Source organism: Colletotrichum destructivum, chromosome 4, assembly GCF_034447905.1.
Source record: "Colletotrichum destructivum chromosome 4, complete sequence".
Classification (NCBI taxonomy): Eukaryota; Fungi; Ascomycota; class Sordariomycetes; order Glomerellales; family Glomerellaceae; genus Colletotrichum; species Colletotrichum destructivum.
In genome coordinates, this window is record NC_085899.1 from 4,071,255 (window position 1) to 4,084,076 (window position 12,822).

The window sequence follows — 12,822 nt, forward strand, 5'->3', positions numbered from 1 at the left end:
CACCTTAGTTAATACTGGGACGCGGGTTGGATGCAGGCTGTTTCTCGGCGCAGTGGTGGGAAGCCCATCAAGACACTGCACCGGTTGACTAGCATTCCATGCGTTCTAGTGGCTCACCGCAACCGAAGAAACCTTCACCATCCTGGCTCTATCAACACTCATGTGAGAGGGACGAAGCAGGGCAGGTTCAGCAAGGTCGTAGGTGAGGCGGAAAAATTGCGACTTTTTGCTTGGTACCATCGTACAGTATTGTGCTAGGTGGAAAGCCTCGAGCAATCAGTGCCCTCACGTTCCTCTTCTTAGCTTCATTCAATACGATTACTCTCCTCCCTCCATCTCCCACCAGCCAACCGCACGCTGCCATATATCCATGGTCATCCACGATACCCTTGGAACCGTGTTGGCATTGCTGACCTCGGAAGCTCGCTCGAGCGAGTGCCAAGAGACGAAACGGGCGCGTCAGCCCCTTTATGGCTCCCCCAGTCTTTTCGGCATATTAAGAGACGGGCTATCCAAGCTCTAATTACAGCCAGGGGGTTGGTTCATCGTCACGGGGCTCATAACGGAGCGGTGAGCAAATACCTACCGGAGTAGCCTCCGATGGCGATGGGTGTTGGCAATCTGCGCCAGAGGTGGGAATCCCTTCATTTTCTGTTACACGGCAACTGGCCGTGTGACCTTGGAAGTCTTGTCATTTTATTTCAGGTGGCTTCGGGCTTCTCCACCATTGCCACGACATACCTGTACAATACATACCCTCTCCATCTGTGACGAGGCGGACGCACTGGTGGCAGGAAGACAGTGTCAAGTGGCTGGTAACCCCATTCAACTGATGCCTCGAGCCCCTCCCACCCTCTTTGACAATCAGTGTCAATTATCGGTCGTCCGGAAGTTCAGTCGGGTGGCTCGCGTTGACTCGAAGTTGTCTGTGGCTGGTCCCGAGGGCCACGAGGTTGGGGACATGAACAGTGGCCGCCTGCCAACGGGCCAAAGAGTCGCCGGATTGTGTGAGAAACCCCCTAAAGTGGAGGATGATCTACACTTTCGCGATCGAGATTGCCGGGATATCCTTTTTTTTTCCCCTTCCTCCCCAGCGATTTGTACGAAGCAAGATGGCTACACGAGGTTGGATGAGGCAAGATGTTCCGCAGAGGGGGGGGGGGGAAGGCCACTCTAGTTGAGAGTCAGCATACCCTTGCTCAACTCCCCAGCCATAGACTTGGTATCCTTGAGTTTCACTCCAGCCAGCTCATGTTGGTCGTCATTCACCGAGACTCGACCACTTGGCCTAGACCGCCAGTTCCGAATTGCTGTATGGCCTTCTAGAAGATAATTATGGGCCGTGGAATTGTGAACGATGCCGGCCATCGAACATGTTCTCTTGCATCGGCGGCTCTTATTGTTAGATCACGATGAGCCGAGAAGAATGGGTCGGAGAAAGTCCGACAAGTAAGAGCAGAGAGGGAAAAATCCCTCTGCGACTCAGGGCCTTCTGACAGCGTCAGCTTTCGCCCTTGGATGGCCGCCTTGAGGCCAGTGCAACGCCGACCGAGATCCGGTGAAACGGATTGCGCGATGTCGGGGTTAGGGCAGAGGGGGACGGATATGTTCATTTGATCATGTCGACGGGGGGATAATACGATTAGTTGTAGGATGACGAAACAAGGGCTCGGACTTGACTTGGTGGGCTCATGCTCCCAGGCATCACAGCCTCTTAAGCTTTGGGCGACAGCGTTCCGGCGTGGAGTATCCGATCTTCCAAAACGCATCAGGCCGACTGGAAATGCCCCTCGAGTTTTGCAGCTCTTCGGTTTCGGGGGAATACGGAGTATCTCCTCCATCCATGGCAGAGCAAACTTGACATGTCTGGGTTCTGTTGGCTCCGGTCTTGATGATGTGAGAGTAAAATGTTCACCAAGTCGACGCTGGTCTCGTCATTGATGGGAAGTCCAAGCATCCGACGAAACTGGTTACAGAAACGACACCACCGTTTCTTCCCGACACCCTCTCTACTCTAGGGGTCCGCAAAATGCACTACAAGTGGCGTGTTGCCAGGAAGGAAACCTTCCACAACGTTATGTGAAAAAGGGGGGGGGAATCCAGCCAATCTCAGACCGCGACGTAAGATTTCTTCTTTCTCTAAATTCATTGCCGTGCTTTTTCCTTTAAAGAAGCTCTGTGTTCTAACGAATCGTCGAAGGGAATGGGAGAAGCAGCCTTGGACGACGTCGCAGCTCGCCCCATGAAGCCGATGATGTGAGATGAATTCAAAAGTTAAGTCGAGGAGAACTCTTCCGACAGGCACAAAATGCTGCGGGAAACACTGAAGCCGGGAGTCTAGGACGTACGATTCTATTCTCGTGCCCGGACTCTCGCTTATCTTGAATCGAGCCGCCATAGGTTGAAAGCTTGCCGTTGTCCAAGCCCAATGCCAATGAGCGTGTTGATCTAATCGTGACAAGATGAGCTTCATAGACCAAGCAACCAACTATGGGCTGCTGAACGGACTCTATTCCCCAAAGGCAAGGGCTGCAACCATCTGGGCTGCGACAAGGCCTTGTCTCGGAGCCGATGGACCAATGCTCGGCGTAAACTGCGTTATATAGGGCTCTCCGGGTAACTGCAGTACTCGGACCAGCGCTTCCCAGAAATCACCAGTACGGATACAGAATATGAATATCTGGCCAATGATGGACTTTTCACATGGTAAATTTGCTATTTTCCATGGTTAGAGTTCGTAGGGCGAGCCATGCGGCTCTCCTCATCCTCACCCTCAAGACCACATGTGAAGCAGAAATTCCCTCGTCTCGGCCCTTAACTTCAGATGCAATTTTTGTTGTTTTGAACCAGATGTTTGGTCCAGCCCATTCGAAAAGATCATCACCATCGTGAAGCTCGGTCGTCCATGGAGCCGGAGCGATAGTTGGGTGTTGAGGGTGTGATGCCGCCAGACGGAACGCATCAAGACTGAGGTGATCCAAAACCTCACTCCATCCTGCAAAACCAATGGATGTGTAGTGTTTTGTTGATGTATCACCCGAGTCCCACGAGGATCTGCATCGGCTAACGTTAAAGAGACGTCCTACAAGCAAGGCGGGTTTCCATCCTTGTTGATCTCGTTGCTTGTCTGGCGCCATGTTGAAAATTGGCCACACCTTATTCCCCGGATTATAAGTATTAGACGATGGATGATCCGAACGCTAAGGCAGGCTATTGCCGCTCACCGGCGTGTTCGCCGTGCCGGGGCCCGATCAAGTCCGGGGAAAGAAGCAGAAACGATGTAACGTCCGGGGGGAGGGGGGGGGCGGACGGACATGTTTTCTTGGCCATGTTAAACGATTCTAACTTCCCTTATTTTGTACCTGTGCGACCTTAATAGGGACCGCTTTGAGTATGTACCTAAGTTTGACGGCTCTCACGAGTCGACACACCAGACCAGCCCCCCCGCGTCACTTGGGGGGGATGAATCCCCGGAGCAATTTTCCTCCAACAACAATTTTCTCCGCACCAAAGCCCCCTTTAATGTGTGAATGGGATCGGCGGCCCCGTTCCCCAAGACAACCGAATAAATTGCTGCTCCAATAGAAGCCGGTCTCCCGTTCCTCTGCGTGCCCGCTCGGGCAAGCCTGCGTTTCAACCAAGAACAGAAAGACAGGTCCCCCTGAATCATCACGCGACGACAGGAGAGCTTTCCTCTCATTCGGGGGATTTGCGTGACGCCGGTGATTCCACCTAAGAGGGTAGGATGTAGGCCGAGCGACGGTTCGGATTGGAGGAAGGTGATGCTACAACGCCAAGGGAGTAGTATGTTCACCCTGCAAGTTGATCTTGTCTTTGTCTTACTCGGCAGGCGTCAAATAAGGAGGGAGAATGATGTGGAGTAGGCGGTATATATCGTGATACTACGCGGTTTGCCGACATATAAGTGATCGCCATCCGCGTTTGTCTTCTGAAGATTTATGCTTATTCGGCAGCGCTCCACAGACTTGACATTGTGAAACTTGTTCTTCCTGTACATATTTTGCCCCGGTCCCCTTTTGTTCCTTCTCATCATGAAGTTCTCCGGTTTCGCGTCTTGGGCCTTGCTGGCGGCCGCTGTGAAGGCCATTCCCACCTCCATTGTCGAGGAGGGCCACCTCTTGAACAAAAGAGCAGCCATCACGGATGCCGCCAACATAGGCTACGCTACCCAGAACGGCGGGTGAGTAAACCAAGCTTCTGCCGTTTGTCAGGTGATCCGATGTTGACTAGTACTTTGTCCAGAACCAAGGGCGGTGTTGGTGGTACCACTACGACCGTCACGAATCTCGCCCAGTTGTCTGCTGCTGCCAACGCATCCGGCCCTGGAATCGTCATCATCCAGGGCAACATTGTCGGCAAGGCCAAGGTGCAGGTTGGTTCTGACAAGACCATTGTCGGGAAAACAGGCAGCTGTTGGTTTACCTCAAGAATCGCCAATGTCACAAGAGAACATCAGCTAACGGAATCTCCCCACACAGCGCTTGAGGGTATCGGCCTCACCATCTTAGGACAAAAGAACGTCATCATCCGTAACGTCAAGATCAGCAAGGTCGAGGCGGCCTATGGTGATGCTATCACCATCCAGCTATCCAAGAACGTCTGGGTCGACCACTGCGACCTGTCCGCCACCCGCGACGGGGACAAGGACTTCTACGACGGCCTGACCGACCTCTCCCACGCCGCCGACTGGGTCACCATCTCCCACACTTACTTCCACGACCACTCCAAGGGCTCCCTCGTCGGCCACTCGGACAACAACGCAGCCGAGGACACGGGCACCCTGCGCGTCACCTACGCCAACAACCACTTCTTTAACGTCCGCAGCCGCGGCCCGCTCCTGCGCTTCGGCACCGCCCACGTCTACAATCAGTACTACAACACCATGGACACTGGTCTGAACACCCGTATGGGCGCCCAGGCTCTCATCCAGAGCTCCGTCTTTGAGAATGTCGGCAAGAAGGCTATCTTCAGCGAGTCTAGCAAGGAGACCGGGTAAGCCCCTCCCCCCCCCTCACCTTCTTCCTGTGAGGGTTCCGGAAATTAACACCGGTTAATGCAGTTACGCCGTTGCCATCGATGTTGTTCTCGGCGGCCAGAGCGCGAACACCGCGCCATTAGGCAAGCTCACCGCCAGCAGCCCCCCTTACAGCTACTCCCTTTTGGGATCTGCCAACGTCAAGGCGGCGGTTACGAAGGAGGCAGGGCAAACCCTTGGGTTCTGATTGGCGATGGCCTAAACTCATGGCTTAAGAGTCGATAGTTCGTTATTCTTGATATTCTTAAAAGATTGACCTGAATAACAAATTTCCGAGAAACAAAAACCCGCAAGTTCTGCTTACCAACGTGCTGCTCAACCGGAAAAGTCTCTAGTATTAGTGACGGTTGCAAAGTATGCTCTGTCATCGATCAGGGCTCTTATTCCAGTTTGACTGTGCAACACTGGAACTCTTGACTATGTTGTGACAAGCGATGAACGCAAGCGCGGTGAGAACCGGTTTAAAGGAACCCGCGACTAGGAATAATCAAGCTGGCAGGTCTTGCAGCTTGGCGACTCAATTTATCTCGATTCATCTAGAGTTTCAGTTATATATCTCTGTACTCGCTGTTTGTAAAACTTCGACTGCAAACCGTGGGCCAAAATACCCGCAATTACCAACTTTCTCTGTCACAAATCCGTGGTTATAGACCTTGGAAAGTTATGGTCAGAGCAGTGGAACGGATCCCATGCAACACGATTTAAGACCTGGAGCTGCTCAACCTGAAACTGGAAATCGTATGTTGACAAAATGTTGAACAGAGCGTTGTACATTTGGATGGCTGGACACGCTCGGTTACAGGCCAGAGGTTAGGCATTTGTTTGGGAGCGCTGTCGTAGTTTATGGCCTCGTCAAATAGCAACCTAACTGAAAGCCTACTTTCATCACGAATGCTCTGATCTAAGTGTATTGAACTGCAAGACGTAACTGTAACTAATGGTATTGTAGATTATCATTGACGCTTGACTAGATAAAACTGGCTCCATGAACTGCACACGGTAGAAAGAATCTTACAAGCCCCCACGTTACGTCAACAAAAGGTGCTCTCTAGTCTCATCCAAAATGTCAGTCCAGTCTAATCGAACTCCATCCGGAGTTTTTCTCCTTTGCCACAACTCCTCTAGAATTTCCAACGACCGCGCAATATTCAGAAATCGTCTCTTTTGTAGCGTCATCTTCAGGCGGATGCGGACTTCGTCCATGTGTTTGTCCTCCGTGGCCTCGCCACCGGCGAGAAAAAGGGGGAACAGTATTGCCGACTCGGAATGAGACCCTATCGGGATGCCAGAGACATGCCTCAAGATATTCGAAACATGCGTGCGTATCTTCGTCGGCAGTATATCCCACCCCGTCGCCACGTGTGTCTCTTCCTCGTCATGCCCCTCGCAAGTCAGTCGATTTCGAATGAGCCGATACAGAACGATCAAGACCGCGCTTCTAAACGCGTGCGCCAAGGCAGCTAGCTCTGGAGAAGCATCGACTCGGCACTGCCAGACCTGTAGCTCTTGCTCGACTTTGACACATGTGGTGTGGAAAGTTGATTTTCTCTCCACGATTTCATCGACTGTGAGGTCTGGCCCGAGCCTCGTCTCTTCATCGAGGCTGCTCAGAGTGGCGACATGGCGCAGCAGGTCCGTAGCGACCCCCAGATAGGTATCGACCACGTCGGTGATTCCGTCCAGATAGGTACAGTCGAGCAGAGGCCGCCTCCTCAACGTGATGCTGCCGACTATGTCGTGATATGCAAAGTTCCGGAGGATCCACTGCCCCTCGGAACTTCTCTTGAAGACCTCTGGGCCACGCAGCACGACACCGGAGGTCGTAACCACCTCAGCGGACCTGATCAAGAGCTTGGCTCCGCTGAGGTGAGTAGACCATCCGGAATCATCGCCCACGCAGACTTCTCCGATGACGAAGGCGAGACATGCTGCTGCCTTTGTCTCGTACCATGTGATCTGGTTCTGGGGGGCGCCGAGCGCCGTTGCAAGATTAGTGATGGCTGTCGAGTGAGCTTCCAGCGCGGAGAGCCTGTACGACTCATTCAAGAGTGACAAATGTCCCGAGGCCAACGCTACCAGTGCGTCATAGAGCACCGTTGACTCCATGGCCATGGGGAGAAAAGCTGAGATGTTTTGTTAGTACGGATTTGCAGAGATAAAGGGACTGTTGAGTAAGTTGACAATGGACTGACCCGACAAAAACGAGTTGAACTGCTCACTAGCTGTCAAGTAGTGACACAGCACTGTGATATAATATCGCATTACTTGACGTTTCTGAGGTGGTTCAGCATGATCTCCCGTCAGCGTTGGCAAGTTGAACGGAAAGATTGCCGTTATCGTCGTCGTCGATGTGTCGTTCCGATTGTCAGCTGTACGTAGTTGTTGCACGTGTTTTGTGGCTTGTTTCTGGTCAACCCAGCTTGTTGGCACGACATCGCGGGCTGACGGCCGAACACACTTCAGGTTCAGCCGAGCACAGGTGCCGCATACTGGAATCGTATTTTCGACACATTTCTTCCGTCTGGAGGATGTCAGAAGGCCAAGTTGGCAGCCTTGGCAAGGTCGTCTCCGGTGCTTACCGATAACGGCAGGTCAGACACCCTGTTTTGTCGTGCTTGGAGCCCTTTCGACGTCGAGTTTCTGACTGCGAAACTGGAGTCACGGCAGTCTCGGCTCTTTCATCCATGATGTATGCACAAGCGGCCTGGAGCGGACGGTATTCGGCGTGTTGGGCGTAACTGGCGACAAAGCCAACACGTAGGGATTCCGAAATCAAGAGGGAAAAGAGGGACCTGACGGCGGACACGAGCATGATGAGTGGGCAGCAGGGAGACAAAACGGAATTTCCCATGCCATCATGACTGGGGCGCTTACCTATTTTGCTCTAGTACTATGCAACGTGAGTCGGTGCAAAATATTTTCTCCACAAGGGCGGAGAAAGTGTCATTAAACTCTCTTCATTTTCAACTGCTCTTCATTTGCTTACTGCATGAGGCTATCTTACGTAAAAGCTTGTTGCGGAGATCGGCATTCCATTATCTATGTTTGGGACGGCAACTTATCAGGACAACCAACACCAGCAACACTACCCCATGAATCACATGCGGGTAGTGAGCAGAATATCAACTGGTGTATACAAATTCACATTAATTAAAAAGTCTCTCATGAATCAGGTTCTAGCCAATGATGCCCACTCAATCAATAGAGATCGCAGTTCAGAGTCCCACCCAACAACCACTGACCGGCCTTAAATGACTCTTAAGCTCGCCTCCCACTATCCTCGATCATGGCCACATGTGACGCTCCCTTCTCTTCCTCCTGATGTAGCTTCTCCTGCACATCATGCCTGACTTTCTCATCTTCAGTAGGGTACGCGCGTTTAAACATGGTCCAGAGGGAGTGCGCAAATAAATCATCCATGGACTCGATGCTGCGGCCCTTCAGCTCCGGTAGGCAAAAGAAGACGAAAATAACGCCAGCGTATGTCATAAGGGAAAAGAAAAGGAAGGTGCCATAACCCATTGTCGACAGCATGTGGGGGGTTGCGGTGGTGATGCCATAGTTGACGATCCAATTCGTGAAAAGGCAGCAAGACATGCAGACGGACCGGATCCGAGAGGGAAAGATCTCAGCGGCAACCACATAAGGAGCTACAGAATGGCCAAAAGACCAGCCAAAGGCATAGAGATAGATCCTAAACAGCGTGTCAGAGACATAACCAGCTGCAAGTGCTGCGCAGCCACTCATAACCTCGACTCACATAATGATCCCCACGATGCCACCAGGAGTAGTTCCACTACCAGGCTCAACGTCGGAGAAACGAAGGAATAGACCGATATATAGCATCGATGTTGCCTGGATAGTGGCACCAATCATAAGAGGGAGTCGCCGGCCAACTCGATCGACAATGACGGTGACGTAGATGATGGTCGTTGCCAACTTGACAACACCGTAGACCCCTGTAGTCAAAAGCGAACTAGAGCCCTTGGGAACTCCGATCATAGCAAAAATCTCTAATAAACATAGTAAGCGTTTGAGACCTGGCCTGGGATAAAAGAGAACACTGACGTGGAGCGAAGTAGTTTAGTGAGTCTGTACCCGTAGCCTTGTGGAAGATGAAGAGCGAGACGGCGAGAAAGAGACGTCGGCGGTTGCTTGCGTTGGTAAAAATGTCTTTGACGACAACGACATATCCATATCCTAGAAGTTGAAGTTAAAGATCATCGCTCTACTTGAGAGTCAACGAACGAAACACACCCTTCGCCTTGTTCTGTTCGGCTTCAGCCTGTGCCAGGATTTCCATGTACTCTTGACGGACATAGGGATGTTCCGCAGGTAGTCCCCTAAGCTTGCAAAGGTTCTTCAAACCTTGCTCGTGTTTTCCTTTCGAGATCAGGGCACGAGGGGTTTCGACGACAACTTGCATCGCAAAACGTTAATCAAGAATATTTCTATCGATGCCTTTGGGATAACTTACACCAAATGGAAACAAACAGGAAAAAGCCAGGAATAAGTTGGACGCCCAAAGCCAACTGCCAAGCCTTGTTGTCGTTGAGGTCCTCCTTAGACCAAAGACTGACCGCGTCTGTAAAGATCATTTTAGTACTTGTAAGCTATTTAACACTCCAAAGAAGTGAAAACTGTGATGGGGATTTGAATTACAGTTTGTCCAGAAGGCAAGAGCTAACGCCAGTATTATCATCAGGTTGTAGGATGTAGTGAGAGAGCCCCTGACCGATTTCGGAGAATTTTCCGCTAGGTATTGAGGAGCGAGCTGTGATAGCCATCATTCAGCAAACGTGGAGACTCAACTTGCTTGACGGAGGTACTGACCATAGAAGTTGCCCCAATGGCTACTCCGGCCAGAAGTCGCCCGGCGTATAGAACGTTGAGCTTGGGAACCTCTTGCATGGAACAGCCTACCAGGAAGAGTGCCGCCATTGATGTGACAGACTTCTTTCTGCCGAGAAAGTCGGACAAAGGAGCTGCCAGCAAAGCACCTGCGGTTCCACCGGCAGCCACTGCATTCATGTTTATTAGTAGACGAGACGTGCAGCTTAATGAGATACGTACACATTGCAGCTATATTTCCCTCTGAGTGAAGAGTTAGTCTTGTGAGGAAGAAACAGCATTCAGTGACGACGAATCCTACCTCTTGTGTCTGCTTCCTCTTGGCTGATGGTGTCGAACCCAAAGGCTGTCCGAAACGATGGAAACGTCATAATTCCTCCGATGTTTCCCTGGTCGAAGCCATAGGAGCACCCGGCAAAGGCAATGGTGATGCCTAGCAAGAGAAGTCTCGAGTTGAAAATCTCTTTCGGGTCCTTCTTCCATTCGGGAGAAGCCCAAAGTGAAGTTCCCCCGCCCATTTTTGTTGAGTCTGACGTCGAACCGGCAGAGGTAGTAATTGAAGGGTTGGGTTTGTTGGATCAAAAAGTCTGTTGGCGGTATCTGAATTTAGCGACGGTAGCAGCAGGCTCTGAACTATATCATATATCCGGGCAAACTGACTCGATCCCTTCATGACAAGGCGCCAAATCACCCCATGGGGAGCAACTCAAGAGCCGAACTACCCCGCGTAACCCACAGCATACCTGGGACCATAGTGACATGGGCGACCATGGTGATCAGCGAATAGATTTCTCGGGGAGAAGACCGTAACCGAACAATGTCATCAGGTTACATCTTGATACTATTCGCCAGTAGGTGATTGTAGGCTCTGTCTCTTGCTTCCCCGGATCTGCGACCCATTCCAACTCCTCGAAGTGGTCGGATATGGAGAGGCTAGGCAGAATCGGGAAACTCGGCGACCACTCCTAGCTCGGAACCTTGTGACAAGTTTGCGACACGGCCCTTGACCGGGACCCCCCGGGGCGGGGACTGGAGAAGAGCGGAGCCGGAGATTGTCCCGGTTGAACACAGACTGACGACAGAGAGAGAGGGAAGGGGAGCTGGAAGCGGGGAAACAGTGGATGAGGGGCAGCAAAATGACTGAATACTTAGAACCAACTATGGTCAGTTCAAATCCGAAGTTGCAAGCAAGCACCGAAACAAAGCGCCTTGGGTCTGGTTTTCCTGTAGCCCAGTTGTAGCCCAGTTGCAGGAATTTCAACCTTTTGGCGCAGCTCATTCTGCTACTCGCCCTTGTCGCCGACAACCAACAAAACCAATCGTTCTAGAATGTCCCCAACTCTCCACTCCGCTGCCATCCCTGCGGCAACCGTTCAGTCGCACGCCTCCAACCTTCTCCAACTACCCGACAAGACTCTGCTTTGCGCCTGGTTCGGGGGCTCCCAGGAAGGTCTCCCGGACATCAACATCTGGCTGTCTCGTCAAGAACCGGGTTCGAAGGGCTGGTCCACGCCGCAGAAAGTCTCATCCGACACCAATCGCAGCTGCCAGAACCCCGTTCTCTTCCGGGCACCAAAGTCAGGGGATGTTTGGCTTTTTCACACTTCGCAAGATGCCGGCAACCAAGACGGCGCGTACATCATGGCTCGCACATCAAGTGATAACGGCATAACCTGGTCAGAACCCCGATACCCCTTGGAGGGTGTCACCGGTGCGTTCGTACGTCAACCTCTTGTTGTCCTTGGCGATGGGACCTGGGTTCTTCCCGTTTTCCATTGCCGTTCGACACCGGGTCAGAGGTGGATTGGTAACAACGACATTTCCTCCGTCTTTTTTACCCGAGATGATGGCCAAACATGGTCAGAAAGCGTGGTGCCCGAAAGTCTCGGCTGCGTGCATATGAACATTGTTCCGCCGGCGAAAGGGAGATCAGAATATGTCGCCTTCTTCCGCAGTCGTTGGGCGGACAATGTTTACCGCTCAACCTCCTCCGACGGGCTGAACTGGGCCTCTCCCAAGCCGACCACGCTACCAAACCCCAACAGCGGTATATGTGCCGCACGCTTGCCTTCAGGAAACGTCGTCATTGTTTTCAATCGATCCGCGGCTGAGCCCGACATGGCAAGGAGGGAAGGTCTCTACGACGACATTACACCAGAAGACGACAAGCGCCCAAATCAAGCCTCCGTCAACGGGAAGCATGCCATTTGGGGAACCCCCCGGAAAGCGTTGACCATTGCCATTTCTAGTGACGACGGACTGGGCTGGAAAGAGAGAGTGCTTGAAGAAGGCGATGGGTTCTGTATGACGAACAACTCCCTCGAGAAGACAAATCGAGAGTTGAGCTATCCGAGCATCTCCGTCGAGGAAGAGGGTCCTGTAGCAGTGGTACATGTTGCTTTCACCTTTCACAGGCAGTACATCAAATATGTCCGCATAGACGATGTGGAAAGATGGGTGGACAGAGCATAGATAGAAGGCAGAAGCTTGGGTGAAAGTGCTGGCTTGCACTAAAGGGAACAGGTTTGGCTGCAGTTTAGACTAAGCTTTTGAAGATACATTATATCTCAATTTCCGCGAATGGAAACATACACCGATTGTATCAAGCGAGCGAGATACAATCGAAGTGTAATGAAATTGCCTCGGGAGAATTCATCTGCTCATCACTTGACACAGGTTATGTTAACAGGTGACTGACAAGTGCTGCAAAAAGCAAATTCTGAGCGCTTAGTGTGTTTTTCTCCCAATTTCAACGGTCTTATGTTTCTAGGAGACACTATTAATCTTTTGTCTATCTACATAATGTCTTGCTTTTGCACCAGCTAGTGAGATAGGGGGAGAGTATGGAATTTTCGCAAGCTAATGCCTACCCTTCTAATTATACGACATCCTAGCTCTTGACTGCATTTCTGACA

General features: G+C 51.7%; 5 protein-coding genes across 5 annotated transcripts; 2 read left to right on the plus strand and 3 right to left on the minus strand.

The window, feature by feature from the left end:
• Positions 1-2,699: 2,699 nt before the first annotated feature.
• CDEST_07175 (uncharacterized protein) lies at positions 2,700-3,137 on the minus strand (the record flags this gene model as incomplete). The annotated part of the gene is made up of 1 exon (XM_062923334.1): positions 2,700-3,137. The coding sequence occupies one exon, from the start codon at positions 3,135-3,137 to the stop codon at positions 2,700-2,702; it is 438 nt and encodes a 145-aa protein (XP_062779385.1).
• Positions 3,138-3,977: 840 nt separating this feature from the next.
• On the plus strand, positions 3,978-5,243 carry CDEST_07176 (Putative pectate lyase, pectin lyase/virulence factor; the record flags this gene model as incomplete). Its single annotated transcript, XM_062923335.1, has 4 exons — positions 3,978-4,201; positions 4,264-4,433; positions 4,500-5,013; positions 5,081-5,243. The coding sequence occupies exons 1-4, from the start codon at positions 4,053-4,055 to the stop codon at positions 5,241-5,243; spliced, it is 996 nt and encodes a 331-aa protein (XP_062779386.1). The 5' UTR covers positions 3,978-4,052.
• Positions 5,244-5,950: 707 nt separating this feature from the next.
• CDEST_07177 (Putative zn(2)Cys(6) fungal-type DNA-binding domain, fungal transcription factor) lies at positions 5,951-7,868 on the minus strand (the record flags this gene model as incomplete). Its single annotated transcript, XM_062923336.1, has 3 exons — positions 5,951-7,179; positions 7,249-7,577; positions 7,636-7,868. The coding sequence occupies 3 exons, from the start codon at positions 7,866-7,868 to the stop codon at positions 6,083-6,085; spliced, it is 1,659 nt and encodes a 552-aa protein (XP_062779387.1). The 3' UTR covers positions 5,951-6,082.
• A 252-nt stretch (positions 7,869-8,120) lies between these two features.
• Positions 8,121-10,556, minus strand: CDEST_07178 (Putative major facilitator, sugar transporter, major facilitator superfamily). The gene is made up of 9 exons (XM_062923337.1): positions 10,209-10,556; positions 10,130-10,150; positions 9,890-10,077; positions 9,719-9,830; positions 9,534-9,641; positions 9,314-9,475; positions 9,125-9,256; positions 8,817-9,069; positions 8,121-8,750 (listed from the first exon to the last, which is right to left on the minus strand). Exons 1-9 carry the CDS (start codon positions 10,423-10,425, stop codon positions 8,315-8,317), a joined length of 1,629 nt encoding a protein of 542 aa, XP_062779388.1. The 5' UTR covers positions 10,426-10,556; the 3' UTR covers positions 8,121-8,314.
• Positions 10,557-11,060: 504 nt separating this feature from the next.
• On the plus strand, positions 11,061-12,821 carry CDEST_07179 (Putative sialidase). The gene has a single exon (XM_062923338.1). It carries the CDS (start codon positions 11,237-11,239, stop codon positions 12,377-12,379), a length of 1,143 nt encoding a protein of 380 aa, XP_062779389.1. The 5' UTR covers positions 11,061-11,236; the 3' UTR covers positions 12,380-12,821.
• The last annotated feature ends 1 nt before the right edge of the window (position 12,822 follows it).